Source organism: Engraulis encrasicolus, chromosome 23, assembly GCF_034702125.1.
Source record: "Engraulis encrasicolus isolate BLACKSEA-1 chromosome 23, IST_EnEncr_1.0, whole genome shotgun sequence".
NCBI lineage: Eukaryota > Metazoa > Chordata > Actinopteri > Clupeiformes > Engraulidae > Engraulis > Engraulis encrasicolus.
The window spans coordinates 13905041-13927540 of NC_085879.1; the positions used below are offsets into that span (position 1 = coordinate 13905041).

Below are 22500 nucleotides of genomic sequence, written 5' to 3' on the forward strand. Positions count from 1 at the left end.
TCTCCTCAAATGAGCTGCTATCATGCACATGCTGAAGGATGGCGTCTATTAGTGGCCGTCCCCTCTGAAGAGACATCTCCACACGGGGGTAATAAAGCAACAGGCCTGGGGCCCTTATCTATGGTGCACTAAATGAACACACACACTGGAGGCAACACATGGGAAACGCATACCAGCATATTTAGTGTCCGTCAGGTGTACACATCTATTTATATATTAGATGTACACATTACATTTGGCCTAGTAAAAGATGCATTTATTATGGATGACCTGCTAAATAAACACACATAATGGAGGCAACTAGTGTACACATGGGAAACCCATACAGTACCTGCACGTTTAGCTTGACTGTTTGGTATACCCATTTATTTACATATTAGATATATATTTGGCCTACTGAAAGATGCACCGGTATATACTGTATTATTTGTGGCCTACTTGAAGCAGCCAGTGTACTATACACATGGATTGGTAGTTTGGTATACCCATATTAGATGTATATACTAATTTTGGCCTACTAAATGATGTATATTATTTATGGCCTACTAAATGAACACACACCATGGAGGAAACTGGTGTAGTGTGCATGGGAAGCACATAATACCATATTTGGCTTCACAGACGGTGTAAATACATTTATTTACATATTAGATATATACATTATTTATGGCCTACTAAATGAGCACACACATTGTGCATAGGAAATGCACTGCATGGGACATAACATATACATGGGAAACGCAGAACAGCACATTTAGCTTCACAGATGGGTTAATGATTAACATTTATTTATTTATTAGATGTATATATCATATATTATTTATGGCATACTAAATGAAAATCAAAATGAAGGTAACTGCTGTACACTTATCAAAACAAAAAACAGCAAATTTAGCATCCAAGACTGGTGTAAATACATATAGCCGCGGAAAAAAATTAACAGATCACTTTGAAATTATTATTTTTTCTACTATGGATATGTATGTGTTGAGTAAAACAAGCATTGATGTTTCATTCTATAAACTAATTATCAAGCTTATTTGCATAGTTTGTTATTATTTTAAAAGACAAAGTTGGTTTACAATAAATGGCTTCATTCAAACAATAAACTATAAGTGATAGAAAATTATTTGTGCCATCATTCATATTTTCTGGAGAAAAATGTCTACAAATCTTAACATTCTACTGGGGTATGTAAAGTTATAAGTAGCACTGTACGTACTGTACATGAATACAAAATGGAGGCAAGATTTAGCTCCTCATATGGGTGTAAATACTGGGTGTTCCAAAAAGATGTATGCACACTTCAGATCATTGTAGAACAGGTGGATTTTAAAATTCATGAAATGTTCAAAGTGTATTATAACTTACAGGCATCATTTTACTATTTGATCACCACCTGCTCTCAAAACTGACAGTCATCTTTGTCCTGGCGTGTCCTGCTGGCTATCCACACATAATTCTTGAAAAACATTTTTTTTTTTGCATTTCCTTTCAATGGCTACATTCACTATCTCTCATAGCATGGAGTAGCATAGTCATCAGTTTGAAAAAAGTGATGACAAAACATTAAAGTGATGTTTGCATATTATATGAGAAAATTACATAGGCCTACTTTTAAATGAATGCGTACTTAACAATGATTTAAAGTTTGTATACATTTTATTGGGACATCCTGAATATTTTTGGCCTGCAGTACACAATGGACGCAAACGGTTATACATGTAAACCACATTAAGGTACCAGGGTGACATTCGGTTGCAGAATCAGGTGACATCCGGTGGCAGAGTCAGCTTTAACTACATAACATTTTAACTTATTTTAATTCTAGACCGGAAGCACTTGATTCGGCATCCATGATTTGTAACCGTTTTTGTTGTTTTAATCTGACTACTGACTACTTTAATGTTAAAACTTGTGCTGTCTCTTGGCCAGGACACCCTTGAAAAAGAGATTATTAATCTCAATGTGTCTTTTATCTAAACAAAGGTTAAATAAAAGGAAGTAGGCCTATTTTATCTGCCAACCTCTACACTGACTGTTTTACAGTGAAAGGTGATTAACTAAAACATTTTCACTTACAGACTTACACATTTATGGAAATCATTTTGCATTTAAACTTAGTTTGATGGTCAAGGTGATTAGCCAGGTCTTCAGTATGATTTATTATGCATATTTTTGGATGGCTTTATTTAGACAGAGCACAACACACACACACACACACACACACACACACACACACACACACACACACACACACACACACACACACACACACACACACACACACACACACACACACACACACACACACACACACACACACACACACACACAGTGAAGGTGACATGGAGAAAGTGGGGGAGAGAGAGAGATTAGAGATGGAACATGGGGGTTTGGAGACGGCCTGGGGCAGGTGGGATTGGAACCTGGGTCCCCATGGGGACCCCTTCATGGTTGGCTACTCTAACCATTGCATCACTGTGACCAAGACTTTATTTTAGCTCTTTCCACAGACGCTTCAAAGAAAGAAAGAAAGAAAGAAAGAAAGAAAGAAAATCAAAAGAAAGAAAGAAAGAAAGAAAGAAAGAAAGAAAGAAAGAAAGAAAGAAAGAAAGAAAGAAAGAAAGAAAGAAAGAAAAAAAGAAAGTTTTAAAGACTGATGTAAGTGTGCAGATATCATCACCTTGTGTCAGTGAAAAATATAACGAGAGCACAGAACAGAGGAAAGAAAGAAAGAGGAAAGAAAGAATTAAACTTTTTTTGCCTGAATCTAAGCATACAGAGATTTGTCTCTTCCCTTTTGATGTGTGATCCCCTAACACCTTGACTGCGAGTGAGCAGGCGGTGTGCTCGAAAATGTGAACTCTTTGTGCTGACATTTCAATAACAATCCTGCATTTTCCTGCAGCCTTTCTGTCTGTTCAGGGTTTCCACTCATCAGCATGTTGGAAGTGTGCTCTATCAGACACATCCTCAGAGCACAGCACATGCCTATAATTGGATATTTGCTATGGGCTTTCAAGTTTATAATTCAGCAGTGCACTGGATCAACAGTACAGTATGCAGTCAGAGATAAATCTGCCATGGGAGTTTGAACATGTAATGTGTGCATGTGTGTGCATGCGTGTGTGTGTGCGCGCGCGCGCGTGTGTGTGTGTGTGTGTGTGTGTGTGTGCGTGTGTGTGTGTGTGTGTGTGTGTGCGTGTGTGCGTGTCTTCCTGTCTTTGCACATGTGTGTGCCTGCATACTGTACATCTGTGTGTGTTCTGTAAGAACTTCTGTGCAGTGAGAGCTCTCTCTCTCTCCCTCTCTCTCTCCATCTTTGCCATCGTATGACTGCTGTTGTCTGAGATCAATGTGTTCTGTCTTACACTGATGGCTATCATGATGTCAAATCTCAAAGTCAACAAACACAATATGGACGCTTTAATCAATTTCAACTGCTGAGAACACAAAATGTCCCCTATAATCAGAAGTATGTAATAGAATATAAACAGTAATATCTCTCTACTCATCTCCATCTGTCATTGTCTCTGTCTCTCTCAAGCGTACACTCATACATAGGGTAAAATGAACTGGAAAGAGAGATATTGTGTGTGCGTGCATGTGTGCACAGACACACACATACAGTGAACTGGGAAGAGAGATATTGTGTGCGCGTCTGTATGTGTTGTGTGGTGTTCATGCATGATGGGCACATCTGTGTATTTGTGTGTGCATACAATATGCGTATATCTTTGCTCTCTTGTTGTGTGGGTATATATTTGATTGTGCTATTGCATATGTGCATTATTATTGCATATGTGCATGCGTGCATTCGTGCGTGTGTTCTGTCTAAATAAAGTCATCCTAAAATATGTGTGATAAATCATGTGTGTCTGTATGTGTATGTCTATGAGCAGATGTACTATTCAAGTAAATGAGAGTGCATATGTGTACCTTTTTAAAGTTTTGACGAGGCTGTATTGTGTATTCGCACTGCATCATGCCGCTGTGTGTGTGTGTGTGTGTGTGTGTGTGTGTGTGTGTGTGTGTGTGTGTGTGTGTGTGTGTGTGTGTGTGTGTGTGTGTGTGTGTGTACCTTTTTAAAGTTTTTGGAGTGGCTGTATTCGCACTGCATCATGTCGAAGAAGATGGGGATGGTGGCCCTGCGCAGCTCCTCCTCTGGAATCAGAGTCATCTCCAGGATGGGCCCCACCATGCCAGGGATGAAGCGGATCTTATTCTGCTCTGTAGCATACACACACAGCACACACACACACGCACACGAAGGCACACACAACCACAAACACACAGGCACACAGATACATGCACACACATGTGAATGTGAAGACATACTGCACATACTGTACATGCGAAACATGTATGTACTGCACTTGAGAAAGTCAACATTCACACACAAACACACATACAGATAAAAACAAGATATGCATGCACAAACCCATAGATGCACTCATATGCATTCTCTCTCAAACAAGCACACTAACACACACGCACACACACACACACACACACACACACACACACACACACACACACACACACACACACACACACACACACACACACACACACACACACACACACACACACACACACACACACACACACACAAAAGCATACAAAGACGCACACAGAAATGCAAACACACACAAACACACACATGCGCGCGCACGCACGCACACACACACACATGCATGCAGACACACATGCGCTCACACACACACAAACAAACAAACACACACACACACACACGATACGAATATCAAAGAAGGTCAGTCATATTTTATTTACTGTCCTCAGCTAAAAATACTGCCAAATGATGTTTTCCTTCCACTCCACAGCACAAACAAGCTGTCCAACAAGTACATCTCATATACCAACAACATTCATACAACAACCCTTGATCCCAAACTCAAACACACACAAACACACAGGTTCAGGCACGCATGAACATGAGCACACACTCAGGCACAGGTGCAGGCTACAATACATTCCACACACACAAACACAAACAAGCACTCCGCTTCTCTCTAACTCTTTCTGAAATACACAAACACACACACGTGCACGCACGCACGCACACGCACGCACACACACGCAAGCACACACACATACACAGGCATGCAAACACACACACACAAACACCCACCTACCCACACAAACACCCACCTACCCACCCACACACACACACACACACACACACACACACACACACACACACACACACACACACACACACACACACACACACACGTGTGTAACCTTACCAAGTTTGTACCACATGTCCCTGATAGCGAATCCTATTAGTCTTCTCATGTCCCCGTACCTGTGGGTCAGAGAGAGGAGAGAGGAGACAAGACAGAGGGCTCAGCCTGATGCACCATCTGCACCGTGTGCACAGGTGAGAGTCTGTGTGTGTGTGTGTGTGTGTGTGTGTGTGTGTGTGTGTGTGTGTGTGTGTGTGTGTGTGTGTGTGTGTGTGTGTGCAACTTTGTCTGTGTCTGTATGTGCAGGTGTGAGTGTGCAGGTGTGTGTGTGTGTGTGTGTGTGTGTGTGTACTTACATGCACACATACTAGGCTATTTGTGAATATGCATTCATCTCAATGTGTGTGCCTGTGTGCATTTCCAACTGTGTGTTTTCGAGTGTGTGTGTGTGTGTGCATGCATATATGCGTGCGTGCGTGAATGTGTGCGTGCGTGTACCCGTAATGCACCATGCGCCCAGGTTGTTGACCGGGTGTATATCTGAGTGTGTGTGTGTGTGTGTGTGTGTGTGTGTGTGTGTGTGTGTGTGTGTGTGTGTGTGTGTGTGTGTGTGTGTGTGTGTGTGTGTGTGTGTGTGTGTGTGCGCATGCGCGCACTTGTGTCTCCGCATTAGCAAAGACCTGGCACACTTCCAATGTATTATCAATAGAGAGAAGAGGAAGGGAGGGGAGGGGGTTCAGCCTCACTTTGCAAGGATCTTGTTTCTCTTTGTGGGCGAGAAGTGCTGAAGCTGCAGCGACTCCTGCGTAATGAAGGCCACGGCCAAGTGGAAGTAGTTGTTCCACAGCTGAGGACACACAAACACAGCAAATCAACACAGAGAAGAAGAAGTGACAGCATGGAATGAACAGACCCAGGAGGATGTCCCAGATAGGTGTGTGTGTGTGTGTGCACACAAAATGGGCCTCCCAGTGCACAAAAACAAACACACATGCATGCACACTCATCTGCAGAAGTTCACTAACAACTGCAATTTCATGCACACATTACAGAAACACCCATGAAACATATGCACACACATGCTCACAAACACACGTACATGAGAAAGAAACCAAAAAATTCAGAGGCAAAGCAAATCACTCTACCTCTCCCTCCCTGCCTCACACACACACACACACACGCATGCGCACACGCACGCGCACACGCACACGCACACGCACACGCACACGCACACGCACACGCACACACACACACCTTGAACTGTTAAAATGAAATAATACATGGTCTTGCCATGGGGTGCATCGAGGTGTTGAGACACTGTGGCAACCCCACAGCTCACACTTGCTATAAGCTAATATATTTCAAACACACACACACACACACACACACACACACACACACACACACACACACACACACACACACACACACACACACACACACACACACACACACACACACACACACGCACACACACGCACACACACGCACACACACGCACACACACGCACACACACACACACGCACACACACGCACACACACGCACACACACGCACACGCAATATCACACCGTGTCGCCCTCACCCACCTGCACTTCAAAGTTGTTGTTGTCCAGGAATTTTCGGTTCATGGTGTCAGCAAAGGTGTTGATGGCTCGCAAGAAAACCCTGTTGAGGTGTTGAACCAATCAAAATGGTGTTAGACACACTGTCACAGCAGCACATTTGTTAGTCAGGCTGGGTGGTGGGATTGGGCGGTGTCAGACATATGCGACATCACTGAAAAGGGTATCTCAGGCAGTTTTATGTGAAATATGATATCACTGACTCTTGAGAATGCGGCTAAAACAGGTTTTAATTTTGGAAAGAAAAAAAGATCAAATCCAAAATATAGATATATGATCATAGACGAAGGTCTTTTTTTATTTTTAGTCAATTGAAATGATGATGTCCATCCTTAGAACAGCAGGTTTTACAGGGTGTGGCCAGGTTTACAGCAATGGAGAATGATAAACTGACAATTAAATCTTTCAAACAACTGTACATTTGTGTAACAGACCCCTTGATCATTATCTGGATTCATTTTGTTCATAAAAAATTAGATGTAATTGATTTTCAACAGAATTAGCAATTTTATAGCTGGGACATGTTTTGTGCCAAACTTTCAAGAATCAGTGTTATAACAAAATACATGACAAAATATGTAAATATGAACATGATGCCTTTTTTGTAAAGACAAGCAGAAAAAATACATTCGCAATGCAATATCTTCATCTTTGCAAGGGGCCTTGTCAATGTGGGAGGTGTTTTCTGTGGGAGGTGTTATCAAGGTTATCAAGTTTACTGTAATGTGCCAGGGGGTGACAGAGTTACTCAGCAGGAACTGGAAATGAATTTTCTGTGTATAAACCTGTCTTTCTCCATATTTTTTCCCCAGCATGTTCCTTCCCTCTACCGCACTCGTAAAGTTTGATTCACATGGGAGATGAAAATTGATATCAGTACTAAATCTGGGGAAGTACATTAAACGGATATAATTGCATACATAATTATACAGAAAACATGCGTATGACGGCATGGGCATGCGGACATAAATCTGCCATGCATATGTGTAACATCTGTTGGCATGCATACATGGTAAATGACGAAGTGTTAATTTAGCACTCAAAGAGTCCAATTTTACACTCCCCTAGTTAATTCTGCCCTCTAGGTGTCGAATCAACACTGCACAATATGCTGCATATAGGGATTTAGTCATTATAAATCTTTTTTTTACCCATCTTCGGCTAACTAAACCTGACATACGTGTACTTGCATGCACACGGCTGACATCGTATATGTACTGTACTGTATATGTATAAACGTGTAGATGTACGCAAAAACACATTTCTATACTAGCCACATGTAAACACACACAAACACAGTACCGTAATCCGCCCACACATCAACACATACAGACACACCTGAATTTGATTCATGGAAGCATTTCCGGCAGACACACGCACATGCCCACAAGCACACACACGTCACAAGACTCTAACTAGATACACACATCAACACCCCTATGGGCTACCCCTATGGCCCCTACACCCCCACCCAACCACCCACACCCGCTCTCTCTCTCTCTCTCTCTCTCTCTCTCTCTCGCTCTCTCTCTCTCTCTCTTCAGTGGCACTGCACTATCCACAATTACCCTTTTCCCTGGTGGGGGAGATGTGTTTATCAACTCTTCTAACCTCTTCTCATTTCCCCCCTTGACCTCCCCCTCTTCCACTCCTCCCCCCTCCCCCTCTATCCCTCTATATCCTCTCTCATCCGCTGAAGTGCATCTACTATGTCCAATTCCCTATATGCCCCCTTTGTCCTAAACCCCCCTCACAGGACCATTGACAGCTCTGCCTAGGCTTGGGACAAAGTAATATGAAAGGGCTCCCCACCACATCCATACAATGTCATGAGGACCAATTTCTGGGCCCCTCCCTCTGTAACCGGGCCCTGGACAGCTGACCTGTTTTTCTCTTTCTGTCGGCTTCCCTGGCCCTAACCCCCACACCCCCATCCCTCTCTAAGGGAAAGAGACTAGATGGAAAAGAAATAACAGAAAACTATTCTATCTGGCTGTGGACACTAAGCACTGTGCTGTGGTGTCCTGTGCTGTGTTGTGACAAGTTTATTGCGTTGTTGTGGAGTCAAATTTAATGCCCTTCTAAACGTGGAGTGTATTAGGTCCTAGCAGGGCCACTGACAGCTTTGGCTGGGCCCAGGAAAAAAAATCATATGAAAGCCACCCAGCCTAGTGTAATGAGGACCTACATAGTTCTGGGACCCCATTTTTTCCTGTGCTCGGGACAACTGACACTTTGTCCCCCCATGTCGACTTTTTCCTGGGTCCTAATACTCTTAATGTGTTGAATTAACACTCAAACACACACACACACACACGCACGCACACGCACACACGCACACGCACACGCACACGCACACACACACACACACGCACGCACACGCACACACACACATGCACACGCACAGGCACACACACAAGAGTGAGGAAACACAGTAAATGTGAAATAAAAAATAACAAACAACTATCTGACTCTGTGAACACCAAGGTACTGTGCTGTGCTGTGCCAGTGTTGGCGTGACAAGTTTATCGCGTTGTTGTAAACTGCAGTATGGGAGGATATGATTTAGAGTGAGGGAGTCGCCGTTACCTCCAGCGAATTTTATTGCAGAGGTAGACACATGTTAACTGTTCACATAAACCCAATGTGGGCCGCGCTGTAAACCTTCCACCTAAACATGTTTGTGAGTGAACCAGTCTGCATTAAGACTTTCTATGGGGAAAGTACTCTCTCAGACTAGCTTATATTTATGCCAATGTTTAACAATAAAAAAGAAGTGAAAAAAAATATTTTTTAAAAATAAGAATGTTACAAACATATTTGAGGGTGATCTGATGGAGATCTAGCCTAGCGCAGCCAGACCCGTACAGCAAAAAGCTGTACCAGGGTCTAGGAGAGCTGGGCAGCAGTGTGGGCGGGATAAACGGTTGCTTCAGCACTCAACGTCACGCAATTGGATGGCAAACAACCAATCCCCACACACTTCTGTGTAACGTCACATCTGTCTCGTACACGCGACACGCCCCTTTGTAGTTGAAGCGGCAATTTCGAGCCGTCGTAGCAGTGAATTCGTGTGATGACCACAGCCACAAACAAGTTTCCTAATAAATCGTGTTTTCACTTATACAGTTCAAAAATGCATCGTTTTCAACCACATGGCCCTCCTTGATCAATCAGCGAAATGTCGAGCAATTTGGGGCTTGTTAAATGGTTATATCTATGATTGTTGTCAACATGGCATGTTCGGTGTTAGCTAGCTAGCTGTATACCCATAACTAATACATGGCTAGCCGCTAGGTCGGTAGACCAGGTGTCATTCCCATCTATTTAGTAAGCGACTTACAGACTTTCAAAGCTCCAAAATGTCTCGTTTTTAATGACATGGATCTTATTAGAATTTGCGGCAGGCATATAATACAAGGATGGACACCTAGGTCTGCTATTGACGTCGACAGGTTAGCTAGCCACTAGCGAGGGCCTCTTTGTAGCGGCAACTTCCAGCCGTCGTAGCAGTGAATTCGTGTGATGACCACAGCCACAAACAAGTTTCCTAATAAATCGTGTTTTCACTTATACAGTTCAAAAATGCCTCGTTTTCAACCACATGACCCTCCTTGATCAATCAGCAAAATGTCGAGCAATTTGGGGCTTGTTAAATGGTTATATTTATGATTGTTGTCAACATGGCATGTTCGGCGTTAGCTAGCCAGCTACCCATAACTTTCCCGGATTGTCGCTCCCAACGCAGAACGCTCCCCGGTCAGCTCGCTCCCACTAGCCAGACTATCGATCCCACCGCCATATAACGGAGCTAGTTATCTTTTTGATGTTAGTTTTTTGTTTCTAACCCTAGTTTTTTTCTAAGACTAACCCTAACCTGGATACCTAGGTCTGTGTTGTTGACGACAGGTTAGCTAGCCACTAGCTTGGTAGACTCGGTGTCATTCCCATCTATTTAGTAAGCTACTCAAAGACTTCCAAAGCTCCCAAATGTCTCGTTTTTAATTGCATGAGTCTTGTTAGAAATTGGGGCAGCAATTTCATTCTACACCTACAGTAGTGGTCTGATAATAACGTGTGACTATCTGGTTCTGTAAAATGCTCAACTTAGCTTACCGAGCTAGTTTAAAACATCGAATGATCAAATGGTAATGTGTTGAGATCTATTTGCGCCCCATAAGTTCATGGTGTATTATTACATCAATCCATGTCAGCCACGAAATGTATTATCATCCAGGCTTTTTAAATTAAGTAAACACTTTCGTGCTGTACGTAGCACGGACGGACACCATGCTTCTTCTTAGAAAGTTTCCTGTTTACTAGGTAGCCCGGCCCCCCTCGCGATTTGATTGGCCCTGTCATCGGATAACTTTCAGCCTCGCAAAACGACCGGTGTCCGCTAGACTGCGGTCAATTTGCGGTCGCTAGGGGCGTCTAGATTTCTAGGCTAATGGAGATCCTTTTTCATGGCCCAACATTCAGACTTACCAAGACCTAAACATTCCAACAGTTCATGCATTACAAAATGCAATAATGCAAGACTAAAGCAAATAATGCACCAATCCAGCCTATAGACTGGAGTCTCTCTCTCTCTCTGTCTGTGTGTGTGTGTCTGTGTGTCTGTGTGTCTGTGTGTCTGTGTGTCTGTGTGTCTGTGTGTCTGTGTCTGTGTGTCTGTGTGTCTGTGTGTCTGTGTGTCTGTGTGTGTGTGCATGCGTGCGTACCTGCGTGCGTGCCTGCGTGCACGTGTACATGTGTGGATGTGGGCAGCATGGGGAGCCAAAGACAGGAAACTGTGGTCAACTGTTTCTGTGCTAAAGACTTAATTGCATCATCTTCCTCCATGCCAGTGCTGCTCGGGGTTTCACAGTTGGTCCACTAGCCTGGTCCAAAACTAGAGCTCTGAAAAAAATGTTTGTGGGCGTGTGTGTGCGCGCACGCGCGTGTGTGTGTGTGTGTGGCAGTGTTTGCTTCCCTCTGTTTCTTTACCACTATCCATTTGTCTCAGTGTCAATGTGTTTGTCTAAGTATATAGAGTGCTCTGTGTGTGTCTTTTTGTTTGTTCTGGGGAGAGAGAGAGAGAGAGAGAGAGAGAGAGAGAGAGAGAGAGAGAGAGAGAATGTGTGTGTGTGTGTGTGTGTGTGTGTGTGTGTGTGTGTGTGTGTGTGTGTGTGTGTGTGTGTGTGTGTGTGTGTGTGCGTGTGCGTGCGTGCGTGTGCGCGTGCACATGTGTGTGTGTGTGTGTGCACGTCTATGAAGACGGTAACTGAAATCTGTTCTGTCCCTGTGGTTGTTTGGCTGTGCTCATAAGAAAAGGGAAGGAAGCCCTGTTTATATGACAGTCAGGTTTTGTGCCTGTGGTAGTGCATAAAATACTCTCTGTCCCTTGTTAAAGTGTGGTTGCATGCTGGTTATTGCCCATGCCCACGTGAAAATTCTCTATGCAATTGACTGGGTGTGACACTTTTTGCGAGTTCTGTGGTGCCACGATTGTAAACCATCACCAGCAACCCAGTCACACTCTGATGCTCCCGTCCCTGAACGTTTCCAAATAGCTGATTAATTACCTCCTATCAGGGCTCTAAATTAACGGGCGCCAACACGCCAAATGCGGGTGAAAAATCATTTTGGCTGGTAGAAAAAATCATCCACTAGCCAAATTGGCCGGTAGCGCGCCTCCGACTGAACGTTAAACAGCTGCCCGCACAGATCTGTAGCTGCCGTCTGATGAACGTTAAAACGTCGCCTACATTAGGCACATGAACATTAGTCCTGCCGTCATGATGTAGCCCACACCCATTGGCTGACCGTTAATCACAATAAGGCAGCCTCACATCCATTGGCTGCGAGTTTGATACCCGCGCGCTGGAACTAGTGTTGATAAAATATGTTCAGTGAGCGGACTAGCGCGGATTACTTTGGTTTTGTAGGTTTTGGTCAGATGAAAAATAATGTGGCAGTGGTTAAAGCACGGTTATGTGTCGATGACTGCAATTAATAGCAGCGTAACTGTTGTGACGGTGAAATAGAGAATTGGTGGAGCGAAAACGGCGTGAGTGAGTGGAGGGACAGGACAGCTGTTTGTCAAAACAGTGTCGTTGCCGTCAGAAGCCATCTGATATTTGCGAGGTCCTCGCATCTTCAAACGATGGAGTTGTCGTTTCCTAATATCGCCCACGCCATCGTAAAGACCCTGCACGAGTTTGACATGGATATACGAGTAAGTGAAAAAAAAGATAACAAAAACTAGCGACGAAAGTAACAAAGTAAGCATGGTCTCCGTGGTGTTATTGGATATCTAGTTGATAGCGTAAAGGTAATTGTCATTCCAAGCGCATTGTAAGTAAAGCTAATATTAATTTGACCTGGAGGAACTTGAAGGTGTCACGCAGCAGCAGCATAAACACACAATGCAGACATCATTCACGCACTGTGTAGGTGTGTGTGTGTGTGCGTGCGTGCGCGCGGGTGTCTCCTGTCCTTCTCCTCTCCGTCTCCTTCTCCTCCCTTCATCTCTTCTCCCCTTCACCTGTCTTCTGTGCATTGTCCATAGTATTTGGACCACTGTGTGTGAAGTGATGCTGAGTAGGGGATATTAGGTTTTGCAGTGTTTGGTTGTGTGTGTGTTTGGCTAGTGTATGTTGAAAGTCTATGTGTGTGACATTAGTGTTGAAGGCATGCTGTGTTTGTGTGAGTTGTAGGCCTATACTGTATGTGAGGTTTGGGTGATGGTGTGTGAGGTAATAGGCTAGTGTTTGGCTGCCTGTGCAGTATATGGAAATTGAATGAAAAATAATGAAATGCAGGAAATAAAAATATAATTACTAAATAATTATAGAATAGACTGAATTATATTGAGTATAATATTTATATTGTTTATCTGTGTTGAGGACATAGTTTAGTTCAATAAAATAATTAAAAGCAACATAATTAACGCATGGTTTATTTTGGTAAGAAAAAAATGGCTTGTTGACCTTCCATTTGGCTAGTAAGAAAAAATGTCTACTAGCCAAATTGGCTGGTGGTGGAAAAAGTTAATTTAGAGCCCTGCCTCCTATTAAAGGGACCTGTGAAGAACAACTGCATTCGTTAGCCTCATTAGTGCTGCATTTTAAATTGCCCCTGGCTATTTGTAGCTAAGCAATAAGGGGAAAGTTTGGGGTCTGTTGTTGTACATATTAGACAGCCCATTTGCAAGTTTTGTGGCTGTGGTACCCTGACTGTAAATCAGCAACACCAGAGCAATTGGTCACAAAGCTTTCTAAGTGTCTGATAAATTGTCTCGTGTTAGAGGCAAATAATGAAGAAGAGCTGCATTTGTTTACTGCATTAGTGTTTCATATTAATTTGGTAATTTGGATGCTAAGTACCTAAGGAGAAAACTAACAGCAGCACCAGGAGAATGAGGGGGTCTGGTTTTGTATTTCATAGACTAGATGCGAGTGACATATTTGGGAGTTCTGTGGTTGGGGTGCGGTAATTGTAACCCACCACTAACACCAACCCCAGTCATGATGCCACGATAGTCGTATCCCCTTCTTAGAACGTTTCCAAACAGCTGATTAATTACTTTGTATTACAGGCACCAGTGAAGTGACACTGCATTCGTTAGGTGTATTAATTGTCGCATATGAAATATTAATTAAGCTTGGCTGTCACGCTCAGTAACTAAGCAGCAAACAAATGGCAGCAATAAGAAGGTGTCTGTTGTTGTGTTTGATAGACTAGACGAGAGTGACACTTTTGCACACTCTGGGGTTGATGCTGCTGGTGGTGGTTTACAATTGGGGCACCACAGCCACAGTCACAGATACAGTCTGTTGCCCCCACTCCACCTCCTCAGGACATTTCCAAAATGTCTGATTAATGGCCTCCTATTAGAGGTACCTACGAAGTACAACTGCATTCGTTAATAGCAGGAAGGAGAGGGTTGCTGCGGACACAGGGGACACTTTTGCAAGCTTTGTGACTTTGTTGGTGTAGGCAGTGGTTTACCGTGAGCCCACCAGAGTTGGACACGAACATTTCCAAATGTCTGATAAATTGCCTTCATTAGGTGCATTAATTGTTGGACATGAAATATTAATGAAATCTGGCTGTCGTGTCCCATATCAAATGAGGAGCAATAAGGGGAAGGAGGGGGTTGTCGTTGTATTTGATATTCTAGACGCAGGTGAAACTTTTTTCAAGGTTTGTGACTGTGGTGGCACAACAGATTTAGAGTTGGTCACGCACGTTTCCAAATGCCTGATTGTCTCGTATTAAAGGCAGCTATGAAGAACAACTAGTGGCATTAGTGTTGCATATTAAGTTGGCCTTGACTGTCGACAGCAGTAACTCGTGAACAGCAATCTAAGGAGGGGGACTGTTCTATCTGACAAACAACACTTTTCCAATTTTTGTTGTGACTGTAAACCACTGCCAACACCATCAAAATTTGGTCTCATACATTTCCAAATGCCTGATTAATTGCCTGGTATTAAAGACACCAATGAAGAACAACTGCATTCGTTCAGTGGTATTACTGTCACATATTAATTTGGCCCTGTCTGTCGACACCAGTAACTAGGCAGCAGCAATCAAAGGAAAAGGACTGTTTTATGTGACATTAGACAACACTTTTCAATTGTGTGTCAAACAACTGTCAACCAACAACACTAACAGCAGAGTCACAAACGTTTCCAAATGTCTGATTAATTGCCTGGTATTAGGGACAACTATGAAGAACAATAGCATTCGTTAGTGGCATTAGTGTCACTTATTAATATGGCCCTGGCTGCCGCGGCGAGTAACTAAGCAGCTGTAAACTAAGGGGAAGGTTGTGTCTGTTGTTGTTAAATGCTACTAGACAACACTTTAGCGAGTTTAGTGGCTGTGCTGATTCGATTGTAAGCCGACCACAAACCATCACTGTCAGTTATGTACGTGTCCAAATAGCGGATTGATTGCATTGTATGAAATGCACCTATGAAGAACAACCGCATTCGTTAGCCGCATTAGAGTCGCATATTAATTTGGCCCTGGCTGTCGCGGCCAGTAACGACGCAGTGAACTAATGGGCCTGTGGAGAGCCATAAAACCAAAACACAAGTCTATGATATTGATGGCCTTGTCAGGGTGGATTGGACGGGCAGTTACTGCTGCGGCTTATATTAAATTATTTAGGAATAATTGGACAAGGCAGACAAGGGGGGCATCGTAATGTTGTTTCGTTTTGGGTGGGACTTATTGCCTAGTAGCTATTGCCTACCAGTGGCTTTCTGTGTTGTTTTCCCTGGTTTGGACTGTTTGTGTGTGTGTGTGTGTGTGTGTGTGTGTGTGTGTGTGTGTGTGTGTGTGTGTGTGTGTGTGTGTGTGTGTGTGTGTGTGTGTGTGTGTGTGTGTGTGTGCATGCCCATGATTGCATTTGCGTGACTGTGTGTGTGTGTACCTGTGCTCTTCTGACTGTGTTACAGGCCTGCTGCCGGACAGCTGCATTGGTGCAAGGGGACTTTGACAAATCCTCAAATACAATAAAGGCTCTTTGGCTACGGCGCCCGTGAGAGACTTTTGCGGCGAGAGTGATTCCTGAGTCCAATGGCTGCACTGAGACTGGCAGGAGAACAGCTAGGCCAGCAGAGCCGTCTAGAAGCCTCTTGACTCCAGGCCGAAAGTGCTGTTTTTGCTTACAAAGGGTAAATATATAACGGTGTCTTCTCAGTAACATTGTGTAAGGTACCTGTCCCCTGACAGCTGGGCTGATATTCTGAGTGCTTGCCTTCAGGACCACCGACATGGGGGGGACAAAGGGGTATATAGTCCTGGGCCCAGAATTGGGTCCCCAATTACATTATATGTATTGGGTAGGTGGCCCTTTCAGATGATTTTGTCCTGGGCTCAGCAAAAGCAGTCAACGAGCACACATACACTTGGTATTTTTTTCGCATCATTCTTCTGTGTGTGTGTGTGTGTGTGTGTGTGTGTGTGTGTGTGTGTGTGTGTGTGTGTGTGTGTGTGTGTGTGTGTGTGTGTGTGTGTGTGTGTGTGTGTGTGTGTGTGCAGACAGACTGCGAGACAGAAGTGTAGAAGATGTTTGGGCGACATCCAACCACAGCATGCTGAACTATGATGCACTGAAATGAAAACATAAATAAATGCATTAAAAAGGACACAACAACAGAAACCAGAGTAATAGTCCTTAGATATGCATAAGTGTACAGGGTACAAGAGAGCTGACACTGCCGTTTTGTACAGCCAAAGTTACTGAGGTCCAATAATACTTCCCCCCTGTTGGTAGTTGCATTGAAACCTTAGCTTTTAACAAATTTAATCCTATTTAAAAATAATAATAATTAAAAAAATTGAAATAGAATGTGCTTTAAAAAAGAGCATTTACTCTTAAAATCCAAATTTGAAAATTAAACTTATAATTTACGAGTTCTGCATTGAGACCATGGCTATTTTCCATGAACTCAACCATTTTATTCTCAAGAAGTCAGTCACATGTTTTGTCTGAGTTGAATGGAAGGGCTGTATGCGTCATCCTTCAGCTTGCAAGTGCACCACAGTGGGACAAACAATTGGTGAGAGAAGCTGCAGCATAATGCAGCTTAAAGTTTTAATTATTTATTGGGAGGAAACACCCAGCTTACATTTCCATGTTTACTAAATCTTCTTAAGAGTCCCATGTTTTGTTGTTGCAGCACAACACCCAACAAAATACCAGATATCCCCAGTGCAAATTGCCATTGCAACCCAGTGCAGGCGTTAGTGACATTTCCTGTTCGCAAGAGTCCAGGGGTGCGTTTCTCGAAAGCTTAGTTGTTAGCAGTTAGCAACTTGGGTAGTTGTCAATGGGAAATTGCATTGCAAACCACAAAGTAGCTAACATAGTTGGCAACTATGGTTTTGAGAAATGCACCCCAGTGTGGCAGTAACCACAGCAGTGTTATGGGAGTTAGATCATCTCTTCACCTAAACACTGAAATGTGTAGAAGGTGACAGTCACGGACATAAAACATTTTCATGGCGCTGTAACTCTTTCCCTCATACTGTCTTCCTGTGCCTTTCTATCTGTCTCTCTCTCCCTCTATCACCCCATTTCTCCCCCTCTATTTTTCTCTATCGTTCTGTGTCTCTCTCCCTTGTCATGTGTGTGTGTGTACATCGTGTGTGCCATTGATCTAGCCTAGTCAACCCCTCCTCTTGCTGTACACTTCATATTCACATTGACTCTGACGCTGCTGCATTGAAAAACACTAAAAAAAAAACCTTTGCCTCCTTGGAGGTCTCGACTAGAAGACCTGAAGTTCAAATCGATTGGATGGGCATTCAACGCAATCATGGATGTCAGGTAATGACGCATGCAATTAGTGAAAGTGAAACTTTGCATCCAAGAGTGAAAGCCATTGCGACCCATAAAGATACTACACTACACAAGTGCACACACTATAAAGTCCCATTCATGCCTAACAGTGTGCCATGGGGTAGCCCTCCAGCCACCACAGGAAAGCAGTATGTGAGGATGGTACCATGCTGAAACTACAGCACTAAGTGTGAAATACATACACGTATGCAGTGCACAAAGTACATACCAATTAAACACACCAATTAATTTAATGCACACCAATTAAAGAGGTGGAGATGACTAAAATAAAGTTTCATGAAAATTCAACAAGGTCATTGTAATCTGCATCGCGGCCCAGATCTGAGGAAGGCCACAGGCCAAAACGTTATCAGATTAAAATACCTTATTGTCATACCTTGTGTGGGGAAAACCTCAAGCCTGATAGTGACTACAATACGCCATGGTTTTAGGGGTGTGGTGCAGAATGGAATGAGAGAGAAAGAGAGGAAAAATAAATGGAGCTGTCTGTTTCAGTTTTCAAAGTCAATACATTTGTGTGGGTGAATACAGTACAGTGCCTTCGTTAAAGGGTCTAAACATGATATGTGTGCTATTTTGAAGAACAACAGGAGAAGGTGGCAATTATCTGTTGGAGCATTTCGCTCAATGTGTATTTCCACAAACGCCAAGCAGGGAAAAAAGAGAAAAGGAGTCGCACACGAGATCAGAATGCAAATGAGAAAAAAAAACTCAAGGAAAAAAAACTGTATTGAAACTCGAAAAAAGAGAAAAACAATCAAAGTCAAACAGTGAAACAATCAAGTACAAAACAGCCTCATTAAAGTAAATATTGCATGCATGTCACGTTACAGAGATCTCCTTCAGAATTAGCATGCTAACCGGCTACGGCAGGTGCGGACCAGACCAGCCCTTATTCCTTGTATCACGTTATGAAATTCCATTCATGTCTAACTGGATGCCAAGGGGCAGCCCGCTAGGTGCCCCAAGGAAGCCGTGCGTGAGAGTATGCCCAAGGTGCCTTAGTCATGGAGGAGGATGAGGGGAGAGCGCTTGGTTATTCACTCCTGCAGCAAACCTCCAGGCTAAAAATCTTAACTCCTTAACCACGGACTGCTTGGCCATGACTGCCAATTACTGCCTGTTTGGCTTTGGGTCTACCTTTGCACTATACTGTATACTCTACACTGTAATTCAAACACGCACAGTGAACAATCCTGTGTTAATTCAACATTTAGAGAGTACTCTGCAAGCAAAAGCACTGATGTTGAATCGACTCTGTAGAATTAGCATTGCATTTGTGATTGTGTAGCACACAACGTTGACATCACTGCTCATGAACCCTGACATTGATCCGGATCGATCCGGTAAGGAGTGAACAGGAGTCAGCCAGAGCAGAGCAGCAAGCCAACAACTGCCACTGTGGAAAGAAAACAATCAAGCAGGAAGGCAGATGGGGCAGGCAGGCAGGCTCACCGCCAGGCTACCATTGACCCGTAATGCACCATGCGCACAGGTTGCTGTGTGTGTGTGTGTGTGTGTGTGTGTGTGTGTGTGTGTGTGTGTGTGTGTGTGTGTGTGTGTGTGTGTGTGTGTGTGTGTGTGTGTGTGTGTGTGTGTGTGTGTGTGTGTTGGTGGGCAGGGCCGCTGACAGCTTTGACTGGGTCCAAGGAAAAGTTACCTAAAAGGGGGCCCAACCCACCCAATACGTACAATTTCATGAGAATCCAAACCTGGGCCCCTTCTGTTCCTGGAGCCGAGACAACTGTCCCCTTTGTCCCCCAAGTTGGCTTCCCTGTGTGTGTGTGTGTGTGTGTGTGTGTGTGTGTGTGTGTGTGTGTGTGTGTGTGTGAGGCGGGGATAAATTGAATGTGTGTGTGTGTGTGTGTGTGTGTGTGTGTGTGTGTGTGTGTGTGTGTGCGTGTGTGTGCGTGTGTGTGCGCGTGTGTGTGTTTCCCACCTGTTCTGCACCATGATCATTGCCACCCAGTCACAGTTGTACACATGCTTCCCAATCAGATCCTTAAACAGCAAGAAGGCCTCCATCAGGAAGTCCTGAGAAAACAACACAACAAAACACACACACGAGAGAGAGAGAGAGAGAGAGAGAGAGAGAGAGAGAGAGAGAGAGAGAGAGAGAGAGAGAGAGAGAGAGAGAGAGAGAGAGAGAGAGAGAGAGAGAGAGAGAGAGAGAAAGAGAGAGAAAGATAGAGAAAGAGAGAGAGAGGAGTGCATGTGTGAATTTTTGCTAATATCTTATTAGCTTATGGCTTTAGGGGTGCAGTGCAGAATGTAATGTGATGAGGGAGAAAGCAGAGTGAAAGAGAGGAAAGAGAGGAAGGCGAGAGGGTGGGGTATGGGTCTGTTGCATTGCTCAGTCAATATCTTTTCATGAATGTGTGTGTGTGTAGTATACCTCCGTGTGTGTGTGGTGTGTGTGTGTGTGCGTGTGTTTGCATATGCGTATGTGTGTGTGTTAGGATGGGATTTAACTTGGACAATGATATAGTGTAGTTTGCATATCTGAGTGTGTCTATTTGTGTTTGTCTTTCGTGTGTGTGTGTGTGTGTGTGTGTGTGTGTGTGTGTGTGTGTGTGTGTGTGTGTGTGTGTGTGTGTGTGTGTGTGTGTGTGTGTGTGTGTGTGTGTGAGAGAGAGTGTGTGTGTGTGTGTGTGGTTGCGTAAGCATGTGTTAGACACACTCAGATATGCAAACTACACTCCCTGTCATTGCCCAAGTTAAGTCCCATCCTATTTGTGTTTGGTGTGTGTGTGTGTGTGTGTGTGTGTGTGTGTGTGTGTGTGTGTGTGTGTGTGTGTGTGTGTGTGTGTGTGTGTGTGTGTGTGTGTGTGTGTGTGTGTGTGTGTGTGTGTGTGTGTGTGTGTCTGTGTGTGTGTCTGTCTGTGTGTGTGTGTGTCTGTCTGTGTGTGTGTCTGTCTGTGTGTGTGTCTGTCTGTCTGTGTGTGTGTGTGTGGCCTGTCTTACCATCAATTCCGCAGATCCTGCGAAGGTCTCGATGTAATGCGAATAGTGACGGTCATCCATCTGGCTGAGAATGGCTGTCATGCATGCCACCACTCGAGTCTGGGGGAGGGAGGGGGAGAGAGAGAGAGAGAGAGAGAGAGAGAGAGAGAGGGAGGGAGGGAGAGAGAGAGGGAGAGAGAGAGAGAGAGAGAGAGAAAGAGAGAGATTATAAATTCAACATGTTGGCGATTTAACTAACAAATAAACAAAACTAGAAATACAGGACATTTTACTAGTTAGAAACTGCCATGTCAACATTTGCCCTGTCCCGGTCCCTGTGTGGTCACTAGGGACGTCTAGAGTTGTAGGCTAGCATTGCTGAAGAATCTGTGAAAAAAAAATCCTGGTTCTGGTTTGTGAGCCGGATCACCACCAACATTTCATTTCTTGTTCCTTTGGTCATTTCCAACAACTCCACAAAGTTTCATCCAACTCTGTTCAGAAGTTCTTGAGTTATCCTTCTGACAGATAAACAAACAAACAGACAGACAAAGAGACAAACCAACGCAACCGAAAACATAACCTCATTGGCGGAGGTAAAAAACAATCCCAGGTGAGAGCATGACCAACTCGGTGGAGCATATAAGAGAGAATAGGGGGAGTTAAAAGGCGGGAAGACGGAGCAGATGGGGGTCAAGCGATGAGGTTCAGAATCAAAGTCGATCAAAGTTATTAGAGGGAGCAAAACTGAGGCTGACAGGAGGCAGTGGAGGGAGTTCTCAACACCATGCCATGAACCAGAGAGGTGCATGTACACACACGCACGCACGCACGCACACAACACGCACACTGTTCTTTCAGAAACACCCCTCAATCACTCAAAAGCTATTTCCATCTAACCTTCTTCTGTCTCTCCTGCACTTCTCTCTCTCTCTCCCTGTTCCCTCTCTCTCTTGCACTCTGCTCTCTCTCTCTCCTGCTCCCTCTCTCATTTGCTCTCCCTCCCTCCCCCTTTCACTCTCATGCTCTGCAATCTTCTGCTTCTATCTCTTCATCTCTCTGTCCCTCCTCTTTTCTCTCTTCTTCTATCTCTGCATCCCTCACTCTCTGCTCTGTTCTTCTCTCCAGCGGTGAGCTGGTGCTGCTGGTGCTGGGTCTGCTGCAGTGAAGGGAGAGAAGGAGGGATGATGGATGGGAGGAGTGGAGAGGGGGAGGAAGTGATGGATGACAGATGGATGTTTGCTGACGGATAGATAAACATCATCGCTCAGACGGGGTGTCAAGAACCTGACCGCATTCTGCTGATCAGGGAGGGTTGCCTGTGTGTGTATGTGTGTGTGTGTGAAGATTTATA

The 22500-nt window shown here is 44.0% G+C and overlaps 1 protein-coding gene across 1 annotated transcript in view; it reads right to left on the reverse strand.

Annotated features, from left to right (window-relative positions):
* LOC134439570 (dedicator of cytokinesis protein 2) overlaps positions 1-22500 on the reverse strand; it is a 338998-nt gene that overhangs the window by 59682 nt on the left and 256816 nt on the right. Inside the window, exons 27-32 of the mRNA XM_063189473.1 lie at positions 21168-21266; positions 20143-20237; positions 6803-6881; positions 5960-6060; positions 5274-5332; positions 4085-4233 (exon numbers count right to left, since the gene is read on the reverse strand). Of these exons, the coding sequence (XP_063045543.1) occupies positions 4085-4233; positions 5274-5332; positions 5960-6060; positions 6803-6881; positions 20143-20237; positions 21168-21266 (582 nt within the window). The remainder of the gene's footprint in view (positions 1-4084; positions 4234-5273; positions 5333-5959; positions 6061-6802; positions 6882-20142; positions 20238-21167; positions 21267-22500) is intronic.